The sequence below is a fragment of the Eulemur rufifrons genome, chromosome 6, assembly GCF_041146395.1.
Source record: "Eulemur rufifrons isolate Redbay chromosome 6, OSU_ERuf_1, whole genome shotgun sequence".
Classification (NCBI taxonomy): domain Eukaryota; kingdom Metazoa; phylum Chordata; class Mammalia; order Primates; family Lemuridae; genus Eulemur; species Eulemur rufifrons.
In genome coordinates, this window is record NC_090988.1 from 58,571,278 (window position 1) to 58,597,562 (window position 26,285).

A 26,285-nucleotide genomic window follows, 5' to 3' on the forward strand; every position below is an offset into this window, starting at 1 on the left:
TGGATCTTTAAGGGGGAACAACCTGAGTCAGTTTTCGTGGTCTGAGGTAGTCTGAGCCAGGGTATAGATCCCAGAGTGCTGGGCCCTGCCTCTCTGGTCCTTAAACAAGTCACGGTGTTACCAGCTGCACACTGGACTCCTAGGGTCCAGTGCCCAGACTTGCATCCTAGGAGTTCAGGCATGGACCAGCGACCTCATTGTGACTGGCTCAGAAATCTCTGTATCACAGGAAGGCTTGCCCTTGGTCTGCCAGTGTATTTAAGGTCTCTGGTGGCTTTTTTTTAAGTGGTCTCTGTGGGCTCTCTAGGGTCCAGTATCTTCCTGCCCAAGTTTCTCCGCCCCTGATCGCAGACTCTTCTCCAGAGGGGGGTGACTCAGGAAAGAAGCTGGTGCTTCTCAGTGGATAAGAGGTTTTACACTGAGCTGGCAGCCAAATGGAGTATTTTCTAGAGACTGGCCATCTGCAGGTGTAACAAATGTCAAGAACAGAAATGATGTTCAATGTCAAAAGGAAAACGGGGTAAAGGGGTACAGTGGAGAGGAAGAAAGGATGCAGACCTCCTTGTGAGGACACAACCCTGCTTTTGGAGACAACAGCCTCTGCTTCCATCCTCCCACCTGACCCAGAGCTTCGGGTTTTAGGTGCTCCACTGCTCTGGCTGCCTTTCAGGGGGCGGGGTGGGGATGGGAGACGGACAGATGTCAGGGTGCGAGTCTGTGGTTGTGTTTGTAAAGTTACCATTTGCTGTTAATCTGGAAAAGTCAGTGAGCCTGTTTTTTTACTTGTAGAGGATGGGGATGACAATATGGACTCTCTATTGCCCAACTCTTACCTTTTTAGAGTTGTTGTAAAGCTATTCCAGTTTTGTTAAACATGAAATACGACACAAATGGCCAGTGTAAGTCAAGACACTGAGCAGGGGGTTATGGGGCCCACCACATAGGTCTAGTACCTGGCTGATAAAGTTTCCAGGAGAACCTTTAAGGAGGCATTTCTGTCTCAGAAAGAATATTAAACGGAGCTGTGTACATGATCCTGTGGGAGCCCAAATCTGTCTGGAGAGGTGAGACACTGAGTCATGAGTGAAGAAAACAGGAATTTTCCAAATATTCCCTTAAACTCCCTCTGGGGGATTTATGAGGCAGAGATAACTAGTTTCTTTAAGTTTATCTCATTTGATGTTGGATCTCCAGACCACAGTATGGAGCAGATAATTTAACACCTTTTTACAAATATGGGTGAGGTTCAGAGAGATGATTTAGTTAGTGGGGACTGAGTCTGGAATCGAGCTCAAGTTGACTGTAAGCACCTTTGCTCTGCACAGTGTTACTCATGAGCGAGGCTTCCCCGCAAGGCCTGGTCTTTACTTCAAAGGGCGAAGAGACTGATTTTTCCTTTCATGCCTTTCCATGGCCCGTTCATTCATTCTGGTTTCAGATTGCCGGTCTGGCTGCAGCCGTCTGTCATTGGTCAGCAACTCCCGGGGTCCTATTCCACACTTAAAGATGGAGGTAATTGCTTCAAGATGTGGCCCGTTAAGGGGAGAATAAGTTGAAAGGCAATTCTTTTTATCAGCTCCAGTCAGAACCTGAGCTTTAGAAAAAGGAAATGGCCGGTTCCTCTGTGATGTAAACTTTCTTTCATCTCTGAGACAGGAGGAGTATTTGTCCTTCTGGAAGAAGTTAGAGGTAGTGGTGAAGTGAGAGGGGTGAGTGGTAATTTTGTCTACTGGTTTTTTTTCCTAAAACTTCATCATTCACTTTCATGGCCCTTTCACAGTAAGTAAAACAAACCACGCTCCTCCCATGCCATCTCCCTCCCCTCATGCTGGCACCCTGGACACAGCTGGGAGTGGAAGCAGAATGCTGCCTGGGACACCTTGGCCCCCATCCTCAACCCCTCCCGACACACTGTGGTGGCTGCCTGCCTCCAGGAGACGCCCACAGGGTCCCTCTCGCCCTGAAGGTCTGGAGGCCTCCAGCAGGGGGCGGCCTTTTTGGCCAGACAAGTAGTCTGGATGCAGAGCTGACTCCAGTGTTGGGGAGGAGAGCTAGGGATCCAAGGATGTTTTCCCTACAGGCTAGACAGGATACAAGCAGCCAGCAAAGGAGATGGAGAAGAAAAAAAGAAAGATTGTGAAAACCTAGAGCAAGGCAGATGGGGTGGCAAGGAGTAGCTTACCCTGGGTGGATGTGGGGTGAGTTGGTTACGAGCTGAGAAGTATAAGTTGCATCTCAAAATTTGGACATTGGTCCCCAGAACCAGAACTGTCTCTGTGCCCTACTTGGTGAAGGCAGCAGCCAGGTTGCAGGCAGGCAGAAATCTTGTTGAGGAGTGACGGGAAGATGAGGCAGCAGGGGTAGGTTATTCTCTCAAGAGCTTGGCTGTGAAGAAGGGGGACAGAAGGGACAGAGAGAGACAGCATTTACACACGTGCACACACACACACACGCACACACAGTGTGTGTGCACTTGCCCAGCAAGAGGACATGGGTGTTGGTAGTGGTAGATTGAGGGGAAGGCAGGGTCAAGTAGGAAGTTTCTTTAGAATGTCAGAAATTTGATCGTGTTTATAGCCTGAGGAATGGAAGCTGATGGTGAGGGAGAGATTAAATGCCTGTCCGAGTGGGTGATGGATGGTGCTCCCCTGGAGTAGCACAGAGCTGGATGGGAACTTCCTCAAAGGCAATGCAGAGGAGAGGGAGAGTCTAGGACCACGTGAGTGGGAGTCAGTCTGAGTTACCAGCTAGAGGGAGAAACAGGACCAGAGCTCAGAGAACAAAGGCTCCCGGCTAACCAGGAAGTAACCTTAAGGTTCATCAAGTTGTGTGAGGATGTGTGAAGAGTCTGGAGACTGAGAAATGGCCAGAAACAAGGAGGTCAGTCAGGAGGGGCAATTCAGGAATGAATTCTGAAAGCATTTTATCCTTTGAAGCATACTCTTATGTGCAACCTGGAAACTTACTGGGCTAGGGAATAGTTCTTAAAGGTGAAAGAAGCTAACAGAGAAGATGGCAGTATACAATTGTGGCAGATTAGCCTTGGAAAGGAGCTGAGGGCTTGTTTTCTCTAAGGCAGGGATTTAGGAGATATGAATAATTCTGAGAAACTTTGAAACTTAAGTTTAATGAATTATCAGATTTTTTTAATCTTTTCAGTAAATATGAGGAGAGGTTATTTGAGGAGAAGAGGGGACAGGGTGGGAGTTTAGGGCATGAGGAGAACAGAAAAGATTTGAAACAATCCCTAGATGGAATCAGCCAGAGGTGAATACAAGTTTGGCCATACACTATTGGAAGATCAGCTGTGATTAGATAATGTAAATTTGAACTGCAACCAGTTGGCATCATTAAGTGACTTTTACTAGCAATTCTCAGGCTAGGGAGAGTGGAAACACAGACAAAAGACTATGAGCTTTGGCGTGGGCAGGGGCTCTGATTAACACATAGACAACAGGTCTGGGGGCAGGGATGAGTTTGGATGAAGGATTTTCTGGTGTAGATATGAGTACAATTGAAATGATTAACCTCAAGGTATAAAGTGGATAAGGAAACAAATGCTGCTTAAAGGAAGTTGATAAACCAGGAAAATAGGGAGTTATTAAGTAACTATGAGTCACAGAAGAATTTAGAGGTTGAGTGAGCAAGTGGGACAGGTGAAAGGTCAGAAGATTGTGGTCAGAGGAGAGAATTTCAGAGCCGAAGATTTTGGAAGCAAAACAAACACATTCTGGGTAAAGGTGAGGGCCAAGTTGTGGCCATGCTGCTGAGAACCTGAAATGAGGTGGAAGCAAAGCTTATTAGCGATGAAGCCAGAGAGCATACTGAGCGGAGGAGTCATTAACAAGGATGTGGAAGCTACTGAGGAGACAGAATGCACCTCAAGTAGGTAGAAAAGCTGTTGATCAAAAGATGAAAGCCTGAAGGGAAACGAGAGGCTGTATTGGTTCTGAGTGTTTGGGGAGAAAGTGATATCCTGAATAGGCTGTCTTAGAATAGGAGGGTGGATATGGATGATTGCTGGGGGCAAATCATAGTCCGGAAGCAGACCTGAAACAGGGAGAAACGGTGTTCTCTGTAAGTTGGGTTGGTGGAAGCAAAGTGGTCTCCACTTGAGGTGACTGGGAAGAATGTGTCATGTTGTACAAAAGCCAAGATTCAGTTTTTGTTGGAAGTAGATGGAGCAATTGAGGATGTAGGGTAGTTAGCTCCTAATAAGACAGGCATTTAGGAGATTACAGTACATAATAGTGGCTGGGCCCTTGCTGGATCTGGAGATGGAGAGGTAGAGATGGATTGGGATAAGTTTGTTGAAGGCTGATTTTTAGTTCAGAGACTAGAACAGTAATTAACAACAAGGGCAAGGAGGAGATGATCATGAAAGGTGTAAGCATATGCTAATAGATACAAGCTAGAAGGGAGTACATAAAAGTTTTATTATTGGAAAATTATACAAAGTTAAGCAACCTCAGGTTTCTAATTAAAACATTAGTGTGTCCTCTTGTGAATGTCCACTGGAATGTGAGTGTGGCCAATTCAAACGCTGGCATCACAAATTGGAATGGCTATTGAAACCAATTAAAATATTACCCTCATCAGCTGGAACATTGGTATGACTAATTACAACCTGATAGTTAAAACAGCTAGAGGGATTTTGGCAACGATGGAAGTAAAGTAGACTCTTAGCTTTCAAAAGAGATCTATTATGATACTTTCTTGAATCCCACCAAAGCAGAATCTTGAATGCCGATCAATAGACAAAACTGCATGTTTATCACCTTCAGATGCTCAAGTACTCAACAGGGGTTGTGTTTTTAACTTATATCCCTAGGCATTGGCATCTGGTAGGTATTTAAAAACATATTTTTTGAATAAATAAGGCTCATGGAGGAATTATTTTTCTCAGATCTCAGTACTCCAAAGAAATTGATATTATCTTATGGACCTCAATTTGTGTGCTCACTTTTTTCACCTTTGCATTGGCAGCCGGGAAGCTCAGACATACATTATAGTCCGTCTTTAGCTGTTTATAGAACTTTATGGTATGGGTCTTCTAGTGACCGTAACTCTGGTTTCAACTTCTTTTCCCACTTGCTTTAGTTTTTATGTTGTATTTTTTACCTTGAAATATCTATTTTGCAAAGTGCCTGAAATCATTTTTGGAACAAGGCAGATAGATGGAAGGGTTGAGAGAGAGAGAATGAGGCGGTGGAGGGAGAGAGAGAGGTAGGGAAAGAAAAGTGAGGGGGTGGGAGAGAGTAGGTGGTATTGGGGAGGATTACATCTTACGATAGTCACCAGCTCAAGAGCTGGAGAACTCATCATCGCTGTGTGCCCTCACACCCAGCGAAGAACTGCTTAAGGCCCTTTATAGCCTGTGCAGCACCAGGCCCTGGTACATCATATGTGCTCAGTGAAATCTTGTCAATTTGAGTGGACATTTCTTGAGCTCCCTGAATATTTGTTGGTTGCTTTTTTTCAGCATTTTTTTTTTTATATCTCTTAAAATTCTTGGACTTCTTTCTCTGTTTGGGAAACAGTATGCTACATTAGACAGAAATGAGTTCTGGAGTCAGATCTCGGTTTGGAAACTAACTCTGCTGCCGATTGGCATGTGCCCTTGGCCAAAAAATTTACTTACCCTCTCTGGGCCTGTTTCCTCTTCTGTAAAATCAGGATAATAATATTTATTGCCAACTCACTGGGAGAGTTTATTAAGAAGATGTATGTAAAAGCACTCAACAAATCCAAGTCCCCCCATTTTATAAGATACACACTCACTGGCTGACTCCTTATGACTAAGTAGCCTGCAGTGCTGCTGCCTCTGCCCTGTGAGCCAGCTGCAAGTCTGGCTGGCCCAGGAAGAGCTGGCCTCCTTGGCCCAGTGCTCAGGAAGCTCATCATGCTGAACTGCTGGGCTTCTAGATACCCATCCCTTCAGGTTAGCAGATGGACAGTTTGTAGCCTACCTTCCCCAGGGACTGGGGGTCTTTGGCCTAGGGAATCACGTATTCCAAGTCAAAATCTCTGTTGTATATGGTTTTATTTAAGATCTGAGGAAGTGCCAAATCTGTGAACTCAGAGCTTTTGAGTCAGAATGTTGAGATTGCCACACTTGTGCTGGGGTTGGGTTGCCCAAGCTGATACAGAATGTTCAGACTGTGGCAGGATGTGTCTTTTTCCTCTGGTTCTTTGGCCTGTTGCTCTCCTGGTTGCTGTGCATATTCTTCTTGCTAGGGCCTGTGTAGCCCGTGTCTACCATGTGCCAGGATTTGGGACCTCACGGGACATTGCTATTTGCCAGTGGAAAAATATGTTGCCTTGGACTTTGAGAAATACTCCTGGTTTTTGAGGTCCTTTATAATTCCTAGTAGTCCTAACTGGGTGTCTCGCCTGTCACCTTCAGTTTTTGTTTTGTTTTGTTTTGTTTCTTTACCTTATTTATGCTTGTTAAGTGCATTTATTAATGACAGGTTTGCTATTGAGTACCTGAAGTATCTGGTTGTAGTATACCACTGTTCTAGTTATGGCAGGACTAGTAATAATAACCTCCCTGGTCTATCCGCACACAATCAGGAAAGAACAGTCCTTTTTTTTTTTTTTTTTTTTCTTCATCCCATAGTGGCCAAATTGTAATTTTTGTACAGCCCAGGAAAGATCCATTTCATATAGTATCCCTATATAATCACTCAGTAAATACTCTTTGAGCATCTACTTTGTGTTCTAACTCCCTTCTAGGTTTAATGCAGTGAGGTCTTACACTGAGATGTGTTGAAGACTGGGCTGAGCATTGACTGAGCCCAGGAGGTGATCTAAAAGTTTTGATTTTGAAAAATATATTGTTAACATAAGTGTTTTCATTTGTTGCTGCTTTATCTTTAAAAAGATGGAGAAATTTGGTTCTCTGAGACTACCCATTCATTTTTCTCTATTGGGAAATAATGAATGATGGTTTCTGTGGGCAAACATGTTTTTTGAGAAATGTAGCTCACATTGTCTTTCAGAGCGTGGTGGGTGGTGGCAGGGGCTGTGCTAGCCCTGGGTGGCCCTGTGCCAGCCTATGTCCATCCCTAATGGCCTGTGGCTCATATGCAGCAGTCTCAGTTCTGTGTTGTCCAACACACAACTTAGAATGTTGCCTTACGCGCTAGATAAAGCTAGAGCTGTCCTTGTTGCCATGGTGCTTTCTGATTTTGAGATCTGTTTTTGCTTGCAGGAGCTGCTAAGTCGCACATCTCTTGAGACCCAGAAGCTGGATCTGATGACCGAAGTGTCTGAGCTGAAGCTCAAGCTGGTTGGCATGGAGAAGGAGCAGAGAGAGCAGGAGGAGAAGCAGAGAAAAGCAGAGGTGAGTGTGATGCACCAAATTCGGGGGGGACCTGTGCTGTCCTAAGCTCAGATCTCAGGAGACTGTCCTGATGTGGACTCGGGCCATCTGGTGAACCCCAAGCCTGGCAGCCACTGGGGGCCAGAAACATCTATACACTAGAGACGTAATGATCTGTTAATACCAAGTTATCAGGTTTTGCTGTGGCTGCACATTTTGGCAGTGCCCAAACCACCTCGTTTTGGCTCTAAGGCTTTATCCTCCCTCAAACTGCTGACAAGGGTGGAAAGGGAAGCGGTCGTGGGGAAGGATCAGACAAAATGTGGAGGGACACAAGATGTCTTTCATGTGAACCAAAGTGAGGATGACATACTGGGGTGAAATCAGCCTCCCGGCAGGCCGTTGTCACTTTGTCCAAGGAGGCTGGAGGCACTTTTGACGTTTGTTTCACTGACCGAGATGGAACCCTCAGATTATGTGTTTCTCTTCTCCTGATGGGTCACGTGGGTGAGCCTACATGCAGGCCTTCTCTGAGAGAATATGTCCTGATTTGGTTTTTTGTTTCTGAGGCCTCATATGCCATTGGCTAGAGCGTGCCAGACTCCTTTTTGAATAAACGTTTAGAGTATTTAGGCTCAGGGCTCCTATGAGAGAGGGCAGTCTGTTTTAATCACAGATAACTGTCTTCCTGTGCCTCTACCTTCAGGTCCTCGTATTCTCGCCTGGCAATGTGAGCTGTGCAGGAAGACGATATGGGTCAGGTTTAGAAACATCTCATTTACTGGCCTAACTGCTTAATGACTCTATGAACTTCAACAAGCTAGCTACTTAATCTCTCTGAAGTTTCCTTTCTTTATCCATAAAATGAATATTTGCTTGGTAAAGTCCAAATAAAATCATGAAAGTTAAGTGCCTATCATAGTTACCTGGCATTTTGTAGGTACTTGGTTTCTCTTCATCTCTTTCCTTCATTTAGGCATCTCCAGAATGTAAAGATGGATGGTGTTCCTTTCTGGCACCTGCCATCGGGTAAACACTAGTGATTGAAACACTTCTAATGTGTAGGACATAAGCCTTGCATTGCTTTTGAGAACATGCTCATTAGTAAGAAATAGAGTTGCCTAAAGGAGATATCTCCAGCAAGCTGAGGAAAGCAGCCAATAGTGATTAAGAGTACAGGCTGTTGAATCAGACCTCCTGGCTTTAATCCAAGCTCAACTACTAAGGCTTGTGATCTTGGGCAAGTAATTTAACCTCCCAACCCTCTGTTTCTTCTTTTGTAAGATGGAGATAGTAATATTTCCTATTTCTTTGGTTATTATGAGGAGTGAAAGAGAGAATGCATGTACAGCCTTTAGCATAGTGCTGGACAGATAGTAAAATAATAGCTTTTTTTGGGCACTTAATGATAGTGTTGTTAAACGTGAAATGGAAATGCAGACTTAAATACATTATTTATATTCTGCAAAGGTCTTACAGACTGAAATCTGATCTGTGCGAAATATTAGTTGAATGGATTCTGTTTTTCAAATGTTCAGAAAGAAGTAACTGAATTTTCTCCTGGTTTAAAGGTATTTTACCAATGTTTCAAAATGTGTGATTACCTGTGAACATACATTAGGGCTTTGGGGACAGAATTTAATGAGCTCTGAGAAGGCTTTAAATGGCAGAGACTCAACTCAAAGCCACTTAAGAAAAATAGGGAGGAGAAAGAGTTATTACATCACACAACTTGAAAAGTCCAGGGTTTAAAAAGTCCCATAATGACACTAGAACCAGATAATCTCGTGGTGTCACTAGAAATTAGTCTTAACTGTATCACTTGGTTCTGTGTTAGCCTTAGTCTCAAGATGGCCATCTGTAGCTTTAGACAGATTTCCTGCCAGCCCGGCAACCCTTGCAGAGAAAGAGATTCTTTCTCAAAAGCTCCAGCAAAAACCCCAGGATTGCATCTCATTGGGCCAATTTGGGTCACATGCCTAGTTCTGCACCAGTCACCGTAGGGATCCATGTGTGGGAGTATGTGTGAGCGTAAGAGTCGGTCCCCCCGAGGAAGCCTGCAGAGTTGGTACCAAGCTGGGACAACTCAATCCCTTCATAGGGAAGGCAGGAAGGAGGGAGAGCTCCCACTCCTGGGACAAGTATCACTAACACAGTCATTTTACTGTTTGCTTCTTTCTTTCTTTTCTGGAGGATTGTTTCAAATATGAGGGGTTTTGTTTTTTGTTTTTTTGTTTTGGTTTTCCGTCAGGCTGTTCATGCGTGAGGCAACACAGATCCTGAGCTGGCCTCAGTCCTACCAGATAACAGCCCTTCCCAGTTGCTAGTACAAATATTAGGTTTCCACGTGGAGGAATTCCGTAGGCTGTTCAGACCTGTGATAATCAGTGAGCAGCCACATGACCTGAAACAAATTCCTCATTCTTATAATCGAGCGCAGTCTTTGCTGGTATGCCCAGAACTGTCTGGGTCACCAAGGCCTTAAAGCCGTGGAGTGCTGCGTAAGCTGCACTGTTGTCATGTGCGTGGAGATGTTTATTTTGAGTGGGACGTTTTGCTAAGGTCACCAGGAGGCTGTAATTGCATGAGTAAAGGGAATGCTGCTTCCCATTCGATACTGCTGCTGTTTTCTTCCAGTGAATGTGCTTAGCCTAAGGGCTGATTGCTTGTGGTTTGGAAAGGGCAGGGTGGTTTTTTATTTTGAGGTATGAAGTAGCCAGATCTGAAATAAACTTCCTCAGTGTAGCTCAGGCCTTATCCTGAAATTCCGTTTTATGTTTTAATGAAAAAAAGAGGATGCTGTTGACAAGAGCATTGCAGACTGCTCCTGCTCTGGTTCTGATCATAGCCTAAGCCAGAGTCCTGTTGCCTGTCCCAAGTTGTGGAAATGATTACTGGCGGTTGTTCTGGAAGAGCTGAGGACTTGGAGGCACAGGTTTGCTGATGGCCGGCTTTGCTCAGGACTCGGTCAGTGGCAGCAAATGAGATGTGGGTGAGTTACTGGGTTTCCTGTTTACCTTTCCTCTTCAGCCTTTTTGCAGTGGTTTTGGGTCATTTCAGGTTACCCAAGATTGAGTGAATTAAATTTAGTCCTGAAAAGTGGGACTGTGGGAAAGTGATTGACTTGGAAAGTAAATACCAGAATAAGGAGGATGGAGCATGAAAGAAAGAGATCCAGAGGCGAATAAAAGCCTCTGTGTGGCACACCGGAGCAGAGTTATTTCAAGGGCATGGTGCTTGGGTGGCTCTTCCTTGGAGGGGGGAGTCTGGCTTCCCTGTGCTTTGGGGGTACAGGGGGCCTCTGCTGGATCCCACTGTGGCACCCAGAGGGTTCTGTGCAGAGTTACCAGAACAGCCTGTTAAGAGGGGAAAAGGGGTCCAAGATGTGCTAAGAAGTGGAGTCAGCCCGATTGGTGAGGGATATACGTGTGCAGGAGAGAACCGTAAAGAATCTTGAGGATTTCCTGGCAGAGGATGGAAGGTTTTACAGCACAGGTGGTGCCATCTTCCCCTCTTTCTTCACGTGATTAGCACCCCGGAAGGGAGGGACTCTGATTTCTGAACTGGCACAGCCAGAATGACAGACTTAAGGTACAGAGAGGGCTGGGAAGATTGTGTTTGCTCAGCGATGAGCTGGCCTGATGAGGAGAATTGTATTATTGTTGTTTTTATTTTAATTACTTTATTTATTTTCATTAATATAGGAAATACACTCCCACAGTTCAAAAATCAAAAGTTCAAAAGAGTATATAATAAAAGTCTTTTTCGATATGTGTCCTCCAGCCAGAAGTCAGAAACCGATGCTATCAGTGTGCTTTGTATCCTCCCAGAGTTATTTTATGCATGGACAAGCAAATTTGTGTGGACATATATGTGTACATACGTACACACATACATACATTCTTTCCTTCATTTTTATAAAAATGTACACTATTCTAGACCTTTCCTTTTTACATTTAGAAGTCGGCATTATTTTCTTATCAATTATGTTGAAAAAAAAACTTTCTCATTCATATTTTTGTCTACATATTGTTCCACTACCTGACTATAGCCTCATTTATTTAACCAGTTCTCTCAGTGGACATTTACATTGTTTCCAAGTTTTTGCTATTATAGATAATGCCGTAGCGAATACTCTTGTCTACACGTGAGGATGTTGAAGTGGAATTGATGGGTCACGGGGTACATGCACGTAAAATCTTAGATATTTCCAGATTTTTCCTGTATAGAATATAGAGGTTGTGTTCCCATCAGCAATGCGATATATAAGAGTGCCAGGCCGGCCGGGCACGGTGGCTCACGCCTGTAATCCTAGCCCTCTGGGAGGCCGAGGCGGGTGGATCGCTCAAGGTCAGGAATTCAAGACCAGCCTGAGCGAGACCCTGTCTCTACTAAAAATAGAAAGAAATTATCTGGCCAACTAAAAATATATACAGAAAAAAATTAGCTGGGCATGGTGGCGCATGCCTGTAGTCCCAGCTACTCGGGAGGCTGAGGCAGTAGGATCGCTTAAGCCCAGGAGTTTGAGGTTGCTGTGAGCTAGGCTGACGCCACAGCACTCACTCTAGCCCAGGCAACAAAGTGAGACTGTCTCAAAAAAAAAAAAAAAAAAAAGAATGCCAGGCCAATACTAAACTGAGCCTGAAGGGAGAGAGTGAGAAAGAACTAAGAAAAAACGTGTACAGGATTAACAGGTAAAATTGGGTGGGAAGCACTATGATTATGGGAGGTGCCCAGCAGTTCCACATAGAAAAGAACCATAAAAAAGAACACTGATGGTTGGCAAAGCAGGAATAATAAACAAAGTGAGCTGAGCTTACAACACAGGACAGCAATTATAACCTCATAAATGTAACCTGGACTTCACAATGTGGGACCCAAGAACAGAACAGAGCTTGAAAAGGGTCTGCCTACGCGAGAGAAGCAAACCTGTTAAGAAAGGAGATGGGCTGGCACCGGAGATGAGGAATCACAAAGCTAAGTTGCAATCAATGCCAGGCTTGAGGCTAAACACAAACTGGAAAACTGCAACGTGTGTTTGGGGAGAATTAAGAGGAGAGGCCCAGGAGTATGGGGAGCACCACATAGTCACGCTGAGCCGAGGGAGAAAAATCGATGCATTCCTGGTCCCCAAACTGATTGATACAGACAAGGGACAGTCACGGAGGGAGGGGAGCAGCCACTATTTGGATAGCTCCTAGAGATCTCCAGCTGAATACCGAAGTATTTGAAAGTTTGATTTTCTCACTTGCTTACTTTCTACTCAGAGAATAGGAAACAAAACTGGGAAAACTGCCATTCTAGTTCCAATATCGAAGCAAAAGCAGAAAGTCATTTATGACGTAAAAGTGATAGGCACGTTGAGAGAAAGTGGTCATTGTTATTTGAAAGCTCAGGAACGCGAGTGTGGGGAAAAAGTAGGCATAGACAGACGTGTACCGTAGACTTGGGTAAGTCATAACTTTGGAAGCTTAGAAATAAAATGCATGGGGAATTCGAGAAGAGAAGATGACTCAAGAATGTTTAACTGCTTAACAATAATATAATTCTGACTGTGCAACCTCACAGATAATACCAATAAAAAGGAAGAGCTTAGAGGTAACTTGAGAGGAACTGGTTTTCAAAGGGGCTTGTACAAAGGATAGAAAGAACATATGCTAAGGATGAATAAAAGTGCACCTGCATGACCAGCGTCAGGAAGGTCAAACCCCAAGCCAAAGGACAATGCTGAGGACAATACAAAGCCTTTATATTTTTGGGCTATGTTCTTGATAAGATCAGAGAATGGATTTGATTCCATTGGTGCCTCTGATAGGTGCACTAGTCATCTATTGAATTTGGGGTCAACCCTGTGATTGTTTGTGAGAAGCTAAAAGACAAAATAGGGATCCATGTCCTCTAAGAGTGAGTCACATCAGATTGACCTCATTGGTTTGGCCAGGAATGTGTCCCAGGTGAATCCACAGCAATGAAGTTTTGCAAAAACATTGCTTGGGATAGTCTTTTAGAGAGGATGGAGAAATATAGGAAGAATGCTAAAATAGGCATATTGGCACCTGAATGCGTGTAGGGTTGGGGACATACCATGTATGAGTGTGGTTCATGCTGTATATATCACCTGTGTACAGGTGTTGACCTGTTGAGTGTTTGAGCATGGTAGTTGGCATGTATGGCACGGACACGTGAGTAGAGGCTCTGTTTCCGAGTGTGTGTCCCTGCCGTGCACCCATTTCTGCCATTGCTCCTTGGATGAAGGGTTTCTTCTCGACTCTGTGCCTCAGATGTTGACATGCAAGGATGGCCATCTGGTATGGCACAAAGGAGCCATTGGGGGTTTGTTCAAACTGCAAGACAGGCCCCCAGATGGGGCAGGCCTCAGGAAAAATGCCTGTGAATGGTTGCTGCGAAGAAAGTGGATGGCCATCGACTGTGACCGCTGGGTGCCACCTGCTGCTCGCCCTCTGCACACTTCCTTCCTTCTGTGCTACTCTCTTAAGGAGTGCTCTGTCTGACCTTGAGTGCTTTTCTCTCCTTTCTTCTCCTTCCTGCAGTCGGTTCTGAATGTGATCAGTGAGCTGCAGGAGCAGATGTGTAGGCTGCAGCTGGACATCCACAGGCAGATCCAAGCGCGCCTGTTACTCAATAGGGACCACCCCGAGGAGATGGCGGCCGGCGACGGTGTGGCCGAGCCCCAGCCCTGCAGCCAGGACTGTGCCCGTTGGGAGGGGTCACCTGTAGGAATCACACTTAAGTATATCAGAGCATGCGTGTGTGGGGCACTTCACTGGTGGAGGGGCTGGGGTTTCTGTTAACCAGAACAGAGTGCAGTGGCTTAGCATGGATCTGCTGTTACCTCTGGGCAGAGCTGGGACTCACTCTCTCCTCTTGGGCTGTGAGCTCTGTGACCCTCACTGAGCAGGGTCCGAGCAGGTGAGGCCAACCCTCAGACAGGTGGCACTTATCTCCCTCAGGGCTGGAAATGAGGTGTGCCAGATGCTCTGAGCGATGGGGCATTTGTGCAAAAGGAAGCCTCGGGATTCTCCTGCCCAGATATGTGATTCAGATCCTGATTCCCTCTCCTGGGCTGGCAATGTGAATCATTTCATGAGATTCTCTCTCTCTTTTTTTTTTTTTCTTAAAGAAAAAAAATAGCATCATGAAAAAGAATCCTTTCGAGTTTATGTTTAAAGAGATTTTCCCCCAGTGAGAAAATAAATCACCAGTTTCCATTTGCTGTGAACAGTTAAGTCATCATCTGAATTTCTAGGAATATTTCCCCCACATCATGACATCAGGGTGATTTCAGGACCTCTGGGCCATGTGGAGTGTATCTGACTAGGATTCTGGACTTGGCCCCTCACACGGGGGTGATGTGGTCCTCGGGGCCTTGCTGATGCCGGGTGTTGGCAGCTGCACCAGAGGTGAGCCTATTGTTGAAGAGGACTTGGAGGCCCTCCCACCCCCCAAAAAAGGCTGAGATCAGAATAGCCATGAGCACTGCTGAGCGTGGCCTGGTTCTGAAGGAAGTTACCATGATCCATGCTCGGTCATGAAACCTGTCGAAAATCTCTACCCAGACTTGGGCATTAGGGGAGAGGTTAGGTGGAGAAGATTTTCTACTACTTTAGAGGCAGGGGAGAAAATAAAAGTCAAGATGTGAAATGTAGACATGGATAGGGAGGTGCTGGAGGGTGTTAGGGCATGTCCTATGTTGGGTGGGTAACTCCAGCAAGACTTCTAAAGGAGGATAAAATATGTACTGGTGTTTGTAGCCGGTGACATGCAACAAATAGCATAGGAGGAGGAGGATGTGCCAAAGAGGTCACAAGCGCCCCTCCAGAGAGCATGGCCTTTGTGTCCCCATAGTGGCCACCCTTCAGGCAGTAGTAGCCTACATGCTTCTGATTCTGATATCAGCAGGCCTGGAGTCCTCTCAGGACAAACTGAGTAGCCCGGCTAAGATATAAGCCTGAGCAGAAGAATCCCCGATTTCTGGGTGTTGGAGCCCCTCAGGCAGGGCCGATAATGCTCTCAGGAAATGATTCTGGACCTGCTGCAAGTCAAAGCAGGTGACTAAGTCCTTGGAGTTCAGTGATGCAGATTACAGATGCAATAACCTTAGCTTGGAAGATACTTTTTAAAATGGGCATCAACAGATGCTCACCTCAGCCATGAGACAGTCTTATTAATAAATTATCCTACAACACTCAAGTGTAAGCAATGTCACCTATGGTGGATTGTCTCAGAATGCCAAGACCTCCAGGCCAGCGAAATGATGATTTGAGCTTCATGTGTTTATTCATTGACAAATAGCACATCCTTACTATGTGCACTGCTATTAATAGATAATCAGAGGTTGGCAAATGCCTCATGGAGTTTACGGTATAGGAGGTGAACTAGCCATTAGCAATTATACAAATGAACATTTGATTGCAAATTTTGTAGGAGGCTCCCAGAGTACAAGGAGCGTATAGCACAGTACAGCGCTCCTGGCATAGTGTGGAGGTCGGGATAGCTTTGGTCAGGGAGGCCCGAAGGACCGGCAGGCATTAACCTGGCAGACAGTTCCGGAGGGAATGGTGTCTGCGAAGGCCTAAGTTGGGAAGAGGAACTAGACACTATCCACTGTGGCTGGCACATAACTGGGGACAAAGAGTGACCCAAGAGGCAGGCAGGGAGCTCAGTGAGGCCTGGCTATTGATCACGTCCTAAAGTTTATAGCTTTGAGGAGCAGGGGAGCTCCACGGTCAGATTTGCATTTTAATCATATTGTTGCCTTGAATGTGTGGGGGTAAGTGGACTTGAGAGGGGCAGGACAACAGAGGGGCATCCAACGAACGAATGTCCAGGCTGCCGACATCAACTGCCAGGCCGGAGCAGTGGTGGTCGAGTTGGAGAGAAATGAGACATTCAGGCTGTTTTCCTGGAAGTGGAATTAATAAGGCCTGGAGGGGAAGAGGGAGGAGGAGATACCAAGGAGGGATCCTAGGCTTCTGAGTCAGGGGATTAGATGGGCGGACGTGCCATTTGGTGAGATGGGGGTGACTTAGAGGGGAGTTAAGGGTTCCCCTTGTGGCATGACAGTCCTGAGATGCCTCTCCATGGGGAGATGTTAAGGGGGACATTTGTTGTGTGAGTCAAGAGTTCAGAAAGCCTGTGGAAATAACTGCCTTTATGCCAGTTCTTCTGATAGGAACTAATCAGCAGGACCAATTTTCTGTTAAGGGAAACTTGATTAAGACAACAGTGCTTAGTAGAGTCTTCTTGATCGAAGGGGTAGTTTCAAAAGCAGGGCCTCTGGAGTCAGAAGGTTTGGGCTTGAATTCCAGCCCCACCTCTTACTAGCTACACGAACACAGACAAGTGTTTAAATATCACGTCCCCACTTAGTACCTTCCTTGGCTCCCTGCTGTCCAGAGAGTGGCATCAGAACTCCCTACACTCTCACCCCTTTACAATAGGGCCCCACCTTAACTCCCCAGCCTCATCTCCCACTCTCTGCCCTTACCCATCCTCTGCTCCAGCCCGATGGGTTACCTTTTCACCTCTTATCCCTCCCCTTCCCTGGATGCCTTCTTCCTCTCTTCTTTCTTCAAACCAACCTCCTACTCTGAACTGGAACACCCATACTGGCATCTGCATTTGGCATGTAGTGTTTCATTTCTATCCTGCTGCCTATCACTTCCTCCGTGAAACCTTCCAGGACCACTGACCACCTCCTCTGGGTTCCTCGATTCCTAGCACAAAGAGATGCTCCCAGTTGGCCTGCTTCCTGCTACTCTGTCTGCATCAGAAGAGAAGAAGCTGCTTCATTTCAGCATCACTGTTCCTGCCACTCCAAAGCCCCACCTGCCTGGCCCCATACACGTGTGCATGATGCTGGCACCCCACAGAGGACAGAGATGTCAGAGAAAGGGGCAGGCAGAAAAGGTTCTAGAAATAAGAGAAAAGTTTTTTCCTGAGACAGGGTGTCGCTCTGTTGCCTGGGCTAGAGTACAGTGGCATCGTCATAGCTCACTGCAGTCTCGAACTTCTGGGCTCAGGCGATCCTCCTGCCTCAGCCTCCCAAGTAGCTGGGACTACAGGCTCATGCCACCATGCCCAGCTAAAGTTTTCACTTTCTAGTTCAGGAACTCCATGGCCTTTGTTTTTAAATAGCTACACAGCTTTTGTGAAACAGGGCCATGTTTAAAGATTATAGCCACCGCATGGAGCTTGATGCAGTTGCCGCATCCTCTGTGCATGAGATTAACCCGGTTTGTAGATCCAGGCACATCCTTTAACCATCATAACTTTGTCTTTGTCCTTCATCCCTCCAGGAGTTACTGCAAGAGCTCAGGCACCTCAAAATCAAAGTGGAAGAGTTGGAAAATGAACGGAATCAGTATGAGTGGAAGCTGAAGGCCACTAAGGTAAGAGGCAGTTCTGATGCTTACGGAGAGAGCATGGAGGCCTGTGGGGAGGGTCTGTGTTCAAACTCAGGCTTTCCAGTAGCTTAAGTGTGAAAATGCAGATCAACCCTACTGTGTGGGCATGCGCCAGTGATTCAGATGTGATTCAGGCAAACTCCTCAGGGGGAAAGCCTGCAATATTATGAGCCACTGAAGTGCAACAACTTAATCTGCTTCCTCTTGCTGCGTCCTATAGCACCTAGCTGAAGTTGGGCCAAGAAGGGGCTAGGCACTAGATCTGCATGCCTAGATGACCTCCCTCAGAGGCAGGGAGAAGAGACCTCATAGTGCCAGGTGCTGGGCTCTGTCTGATAGGCCCACATCGCTGAGTTCCAGCTGTGGGGCCAGCAGACAAGCTTCAGGATGCAGATTCCTAGTAGAGACCGGTACCCATCCTGTCTGCAAAGAAAGGGAGAACTGGCCATGGAGACATGCAAGAAAGGTTAAGAGAATTTCTTCCAAGAATTGTCTGGCCCTTGTAGAAATGAGAGGCATTTGGGTTCAAAGTCCCAGGACTAAGATTTTCAGAAGCCCATGGGTACCTTGGCCCTGAGTGAGCTCTGAAAAGCTGGTCCATGGCTGCATGTAGCTGCACGTCTCAACAAGCAGTTTGGCACAGCAGGGCCCGGCTCTCTGGCCTCTGGGGGTGGAGACCAGAGCAGAGGGGTAGTGCTTCATGGTGAATTTGGGAGTAAGGAAAACCCTACCCCTTGTTGCCTCTTTTTCCTTTACGTGCTTATCTCTGTCCCATTTGGGGGATGTTAGGGAAGGGAGCCCAAGCCTCGTAAGAGGAGCCCTCATCTGTCCTATTAACTCAGAAGCAGGCAGGCTGGCCGGCGTGGGTGGAGTTGGAGCCCTGGCATTGGAGCTGGCAGGTCAGGGTTTGCATCCTGGCTTGGTCACTGAGTAGCTCTGTGTTTTGACACCAAATCCTGTACTACTCCTGTTTTCTCCCCAGTGACTTGCAGAGGTATTGCTTCCTCCTGTGATTTCTGGTGAGGATTGAGCAAGGTTTGATGTAATTTGTGGGGGCTGACACAGGGTGGGTGCTCAGTCAGGAGAGAAACTGAACACAAGGCTGTCCAGCAAAGGAGCCACCAAGAGGGCCAGTGCTCATTTTGTTACTTGGGGTTGTTTAGAGGTTAACTTGGGCCTCTGTGGGAATGGACAGCCCATATCATAACCTTGAGGAGCAAATGTGGGACATGACTGGGCCCCCACATGGGGAGCAGGTGGCCAGAGTAGAAGCCTTTGCTGTGTGTTCCATTGACTGGCTCAGGGGTCAGTTCTCAATCACTTTCTTATTTAGTTGATGCTCAGAGAACTTATTATCCATAAGGAAAGGAATAAGATGAAAGGAGCAATAGCAGTAGCATTTACTGAGCACTTAATATGTACTAAGCATTGGGCTAAGTTGTTATAACCATTGTCTTACTCAATCCTCACTGCACTCCCATGAAGTAGGTGCTATTTTTCCCATTTTATAGATGAGCTGAGACTGAGAAAGGTTAACTTATTTGCCCAAGGTCACCCTACTAGGAAATGAGATGAGAGTATCAAAGTTTGACTCTAAAGCCAAGGTACCTCTTGCGATGGGACCTATGCAATTCTGATCTTCTCATGAGTATAGGAAAACATGGACATCCACACAGCATTGCGTGTGAAATTCAACCTGCTGTACTTAGTGGAGACATGGGAACCATCCAAGGCACCTGCCCATGTTTTGTGCATATGTGTTTGTACTTACATGCTTTTTTTTTCTTTGCAAAAGTATATCTGCTAAGCGCTGCCGCATGCTTGTACACGTGTCTGTGTGGGTGAGTGTGCACATGAGCCTGGAAGGTGGGCAGAGGTAGTAACTGCCCAGTGTGGGACAGTGTTGTGGGTGGGAGCACTTGGCTCACCCTTTGTCTACCAGTAGTGATTTGGTTTCCACTCTGTTTCCTGTATGAGGTGGGAAGATGAAAGTCACATGCATCTGTCACAGTGGCATATCTAAATGCTGTTGGGTAAATATCTTGGGATTAGGAAGACCATGTCCAGAAAGGATATCCATCTGTGCACTGAAGACAGCCCACCCTTTGCACATCATCCCAGCTCCTTGGGCCTCAGTGGCATCTGGGCCTCACAGCAGGGGAGAGAAAGAGCCTCGTCAGGTTGGAAGGTGCAGGGGAAGGATCAGATTGATGGACAGAGAGTAGGTGGGGCCAGAATGGCCTGGAAGAGTGAGTTCATTCAGAGAGGTCCACACCATGGTGAGGGCAGCCAGCCCCTCCTGCTGCTCCCCTCTGCTCCCAGCTCCTGACGTGTGCTGGGGCCCAGTGGGCTCTGGACTCTGGTGGAGGCACTTCATCATGGCTTGGCAGTCCTTCTGACCTGGGAGGGATCCTCTGTTGCTCTTCCAGGCCGAGGTCGCCCAGCTGCAGGAGCAGGTGGCCCTGAAAGATGCAGAAATTGAGCGACTGCACAGCCAGCTCTCCCGGACGGCAGCTCTCCACGGTGACCACGCAGAGAGAGGTAACTGGCTTGACTGAGACAGGATGCAGTTGTCCTGGGCCCTGGGCACACTCTTATAAGTGGGCCTGTGTGCCTGTGAGTGAGTGTGTGTATGCTTGTGTGTGTGGGCATGCTAATGTGCATGCACATGCATGTTTGTGTGTGAGCGTGTCCAAGTGAATGGATGCACGTGTGTGTTTCCGTAAAGCACAGCTCTGTTATGGATTCATAGCCTTGGAAGCTTCCCCCAACCAGAGGGCTCAGCCCTGAAGGCTTTTCTCGGATATACAGTGTTAACTGAAGCTCTGTGCAGCCGCCTCTGGAGCTTTTACTGAGAATGTAGGAAAGACCTGGCTCTTTGATTTGATTGAAACGCCTTGTTTCTGTGCCGTCACCAAAGGGGAGGCTTCAGCAATTTATTCAGTCATTTCATGGATACCTACCTGACATTTGTACAAAGCCCTGAGGTTACAGCAAATCAGTTCTTTTTCATCCTTGGGATTCCAAATGTTTCCTCTCAGACTTTTCCTAGCCACCCTACCTCAAGTAGGTGCCCCAGACCTATTGTTCTCTAACTCAACATCCTTCTTGTTTCCTTCATAGCGCTTATTATAACTTACAGTGCCGTGTTTTGGGAGATCTCACGGTATAAACTGTCATCCCCACTCTAGGGCAGAGACTGTATCTTTCTTGTTTAAGAACGTATCCCCAGGGCCCAACACAATATTCAGCCCATCGTAGGCTCCTCAGAAATATTTACTAAATAAGCGAAGGATGATGACTTGTCCCTGAAGAGTTCAAGTATTGCTGATTAAAAATAGAGGGTAAATCCTCAGCTGCTCTTATGAACACGTATTTTATATTCACGCCTGTTTACCATGTATGGAAAGTGACCACACACCCTCAACTTCTCCACTCACCACTAGGCTGCAGAGCAGTGCTGGAGGAGATTGTGTAGTCCCATGCATTGGTGCCACCACCTGGGCTCATCCCAGCCTCAGCACTGCTTGGCCCACCTGGGGTCTGGAAGCCATGCAACTACTGCTTAGGCTGGGGAAGGAAATTGGTATCAACATGCTCATCCCTCCCCCAGCCTTTCTCAGTGTCTTCCCAAGCCACTGGGTGTGTCACCTACCTGCCAAGGCCTACCCGTGGAAGCTGAGTTCTCCTAAGATAGCCTGGACTATCTTCCGATGCCAGCCCTGGGCAGAGAGTGCCCCACACCATGATCTCTAGGCCAGGCAGCCTTCCCTTTCTACCCCATGCTTCCCCACAGTCCCAGCCTTCCTGACCCGCACCTGACCCCACCCCTGGCTACATTCTAGAGCTGGTCCTTTGGTCAGTTGCTGCTCAAATTTGGTTCTGACGAGTGAATCGAGGTTTGCCAATCTTTGTCTGGAGGTTACCGCCCTCCCCCCTGCAAACTGAGCTGCAGAGCTGATGGTGGCTGCCAGGAGCCTAAGATAACCAGCAAGCACTCTCCATTTTACTCTGGAAATGAATCCCCACGACTGTTTACACAAAGTCTGTAGATCTACTGTTGCTGTTCTTGTTGGATGTAACCAGCATCCCGAAAGGAAGTGGGATGCCTATACTTCTGTTCCCTTGTCCCCTGTACTTTTCTTATATAGACAGCCCTATTCCCTTTGCAGTGACCAGTTTAGGGATGGGTATGGATCCTTCTTTGGAAAATCTAGCTATGGGCCAATTCCCAGACCTCTGAGTATCTGGCAAATGACCTCCAGCTCCTTTAGGCATTGGCCTTTGACCTGGCCTTCCAGAAGAGTTAGGGAAGAAGTCAAGAGAGTCCCTGCTGGGTCCAAAGTGAGACAAGGACATGAGTTTGCCACCACAGACTGACAGATCCCTTGGCCTATAGGGAAATTCTATAGGTTTATGATGACATAAAATTGTTTTCTCGTAACCATAGAGTTTGTGTTAATATATTTATCAATACCTCTAAACATTTGTTAGTCAATTTTGATGATACCATTTTAAATTAAGCCAAGTACCCAACTCTTTCACATAATTTTTATTTCCCAGTTTCCATTCAGCTGTAGACTTTTTTCCCCTTTCTTTTAAATAGTCCTCTGCCTACAGTCTGTCAACTGTATGATTTTCTGCAAAACCAGTCAGCAGCCGAGGCACATGCCTACTTGATTGGCAAAGGATAAGAATGTCTGCATTCTTAGGAGACATTGTCTGTGAAAGACTTTTGGGTCTCTCTGCCACCTTTGAGTACATGGCATTTTAATTTTACCCATAAATGTCTATAAAGAGAAAGTCGGGCGCAGTGGCTCATGCCTGTAATCCTAGCACTCTGGGAGGCCGAGGTGGGAGGAGGGTTGCTTGCGCTCAGGAGTTTGAGACCAGCCTGAGCAAGAATGAGACCCCATTTCTACAAAAAATACAAAAAATTAGCCAGGCATGGTGGCGCATGCCTGTAGTCCCAGCTACTCGGGAGGCCGAGGCAGGAGGATTGCTTGAGCCCAGGAGTTTGAGGTTGCAATGATTTGTGATCATGCCCCACTGCACTTTAGCCCAGGCAACAGAGTGAGACTCTGTCAAAAAAAAAAAAAAAAAAGTCTATAAAGAGAAGACAAAATACTAGGTTAATTCATTTAGTAGTCTAACAAATATTTAATGCGACTGACTCTATGCTAGATACCATCCTGGCCTCTTTAAAGAAATAAAGGAGCCATGTTCACATAAAAAGTCTTCAAGTTTGAACTTGAGGAACGTCTTAGCATGTGGAATAACTATTTGTATTTATGTAAATATTTCTACACCTATATTTTTTTTAGACCAAGAAATTCAATGTCTGAAAAAGGGGATGGAAACTTTGCTTGTTGCCAATGAAGATAAGGTAAGATGGTCATTGGGCAGCCCTGTCCTTTCCTTTCTGACACCCTTGGCTCTGTTTGGTCCCTACTGGTCTCTTATATTCTGAATGGGACTGTACGTATCATGTCATTGTCACAGTGATGTGTCAGGAGAACAGCTTCTGCCTCCTAGAGACTTGGCCTCAGCCACCTGTTCTTGCCTTGATGCCTGGGAACTTTGCCTAAATGGTGTCTCCCAAAGGCAGATAAGAGCACTGCCTGTTCCTGCTGGTGTGGGGAACACACTGCTGTGGTTACTGCCAGTATCACAGCTCCTGCTGAGACTCCGAGCAATCTCCCACGTGCACAGCCTGATGATAGAACCATCAGAGACATTGGGCATCATACTCTGCCTCAGTTTACCCTGCTGCCTTTATATTCTTCATATCTAATTCCAGCATAATCATAAATAGCCACCTCTATAAAGAGCACCTAGCTGGTATAAACATCATCTCTGAGGATCAGAACCCTGCATTTTACAGATGAGGAAACAGACTCAAAGTGCTTAAGTAATTTTGCCCAGAGTCAAGTAACTAATAGATAGCAGAGCCAGGTTTCACACCGGGTTTGGCCAGGATCTGTGTGGCCTCCCAAGTCCCTAGGCCATTGCTTTGAAAGATATGCTGTCTTCTGGGAATTTCCTCTGTAGTATAAGGTATCTCAGACTCCTAAGAAACAGGTGAGGATGTTGAGATAAATATGACAGCTTTATTTTAGTCTTTTGTATGTAGCTCCAGAGGGCCACACTCAGACTAGGAGGCAGATTTCAGTAGCTACTTCAAGAGGGTAGGAAGACAGTGGGTTTGATGCCGCTTAAAATGTTTAAGCCCTGTGAAGAGCATCTCGGTTACTGTTGACTCATAGCCTTCAGGTAGAGTCAGGAGTGCCTGCATGAGTTGCCATGGAGCAGACCACTGAAATCCCAGCCCTATGGGATGGGGCCTGGATATGCTTTTCCTTTGGACTATTCCATACATTCCACATGGGGTTCTCATGGTGCCCTGGACCCCAAAATGCAATCATCTGAGATGCCAGTGGCGGCGTTAATCTAAATCTACTCTCACACTCTGCCAGGACCGTCGCATAGAGGAGCTTACTGGGTTGTTAAACCAGTACCGAAGAGTGAAGGAGATTGTGATGGCAACTCAAGGTAAGAACAAGGGTGATCCTGCCATTTCCTTTGAAAGATACTCCCTCAACTATGTTAAATCCAGAGCCAGTTCTGCCAGAAGAGGTTTTATCTCCATTTTGGAGAAGATCCCCCTAGGAGAATGGAGCTGTTTAGACTTTCCTGGATAGTGGAAAATTGGCAGCTGTTGGTTTCCAGAAATTTTGTCAAATGGCAGTCAGCCTAGAGCTTTCAGGAACTATTCAGGTCACCTACCCTGGGAGGGCCTCCTGCACATCTTACCGGGATACCCCTTAGGGGCAGCAAGTGGAGTCAAACCTGGATCAAAAATCAACTCAGTCCCCTCACTGAGGATCAGGGCTTGTCCACCTCCTAGAGAGGCTAAAGCTCCCCAGCAGGCTCAGAGCGCCCTCTGGGAGCCTTCTTTGAGTCACTGGACACCTGGATTGCCACAGGAAGTCACAGGACAGGGAGAGCGTCTGTGTTTCTCATCTGCCGCCCAGACTGAATGCAACATGCAGGCATCGGTGTTCTCATGGACAGGGTTGGGCCTATGCCTGGCTTCCCTCCTTTTTGTTCATGCCATTGACCTGGGCTCCCATCACAGATCCTGAGGAAGCTGTATTACAAAAGAGGGCTGCTTTGGAGGGTACTCAGGAACCCCTGATTCTGGCTGAGCTGCTGCCTCTTAGGAAGAAGCCGAGCCTCCCCTGGGATGTGGCTGACTGGTCACTGCCCAGGGCCTCTGCCCGCTCTTCTCACCCCAACCACATCACAGCCCTCTTTTCTCCAATCCTTGAGATCTTGGGTCAAGTTACTCTTGGGGCCTGATTGCCTGTGGCTGCGGAGTGAGGAGGTGGGAGACAGGGGGTGCCTTACCTTGTTCTGCAGGTGAGCTTTGACCCTGAAGTGACCCTGATGGCAGCCCTTGCTCAGATGCCTTGAAGAACCTTCCAAATCACCTTTTTAATAGTCTCTTTATATATTTCTTAGTCTTTCTTAATGAAGGAGAAACAATGTTAGGATTTTGTGGTACAATTATAGGTTTCTGAGCAATTCACGCTGTAGTGATCACCCTTTCTGCATTAATGATTCCAGGGCCTTTGGAGAGAACACTCTCAATCAATGAAGAAGAACCGGAGGGAAGTTTCAGAAAGTGGAACACTACAAATAAAAGCCCCGAAGACTTATTTAAACAGGAGGTACTGTGTTTCTGTCTACGATGTAGGATTTTAGCAGGTCCTTGGAGCATGCCCTGAGCTTGGGGAAGGATCCAGTTAGGTATCAGTCAGGCACACATCTTGACAGGTGAATAATCAAATCAATGGACTGGCCCTCAAGGGAGAGGATGAGGGCCTGGCACTAAGGCTTCACCTGTGTTATGGTTGGGATGGTGGATCCTGGAACTTTCAAGGACAGAAATTCTCTTTTTAATTGGGTTTCTTGTTTGTGTTTGTCTTTCTTTTCTGGAATGTAAGCACAGAGCAAAGGTGATGTTTGTCTTATTTACCACTGTTTGTCCAGGGGCTACAGTAATGCTTGATACCCAGTAGAATTCAACAAATATTTGTTGAATGAATGAACATATCTTTCTCATTTAAAGGGTTAACAGCAACTTCTGAAGTGATACCCACCTGCTTCACAGTTATCCTCTCAGCCCCTATAACTAGCACATAGATTTTCCTTCTCTCCTCTTTTGTCTGTTTAAAATCTCGTCCTATTGTATGGATCTCTCCTGATTTAGCTAGATGTAAATAAGCAAACAAGCTCAGAGATACAGACCTCAGGTGGAGGAGGGGCTTCAACGGCAGGCCCAAAGGATTCATGAAACTCCAGGTGATCAAACTGAAATGGATCTTGGTTGTCCAGCTCAACCCTTTATTAAGAGAGGAGCAAAAGTATCACGCAGTGACCCACCTATCGAGTCAGGACAGGCACCCTAGATTTCTGGCAATTACAAAATTACCAGTGACTGACACCGCTGTGTGGTCACTGTGATG

The 26,285-nt window shown here is 46.5% G+C and overlaps 1 protein-coding gene across 2 annotated transcripts in view; it reads left to right on the forward strand.

Moving 5' to 3' along the window:
* Positions 1-26,285, forward strand: part of PPFIBP2 (PPFIA binding protein 2) — a 134,089-nt gene that overhangs the window by 81,443 nt on the left and 26,361 nt on the right. For both annotated transcript variants that reach the window (XM_069471128.1, XM_069471129.1), the window contains 6 exons: positions 7,217-7,348; positions 17,647-17,739; positions 20,184-20,295; positions 23,079-23,140; positions 24,231-24,306; positions 25,384-25,487. In XM_069471128.1, coding sequence (XP_069327229.1) covers positions 7,217-7,348; positions 17,647-17,739; positions 20,184-20,295; positions 23,079-23,140; positions 24,231-24,306; positions 25,384-25,487 — 579 coding nt within the window. The remainder of the gene's footprint in view (positions 1-7,216; positions 7,349-17,646; positions 17,740-20,183; positions 20,296-23,078; positions 23,141-24,230; positions 24,307-25,383; positions 25,488-26,285) is intronic.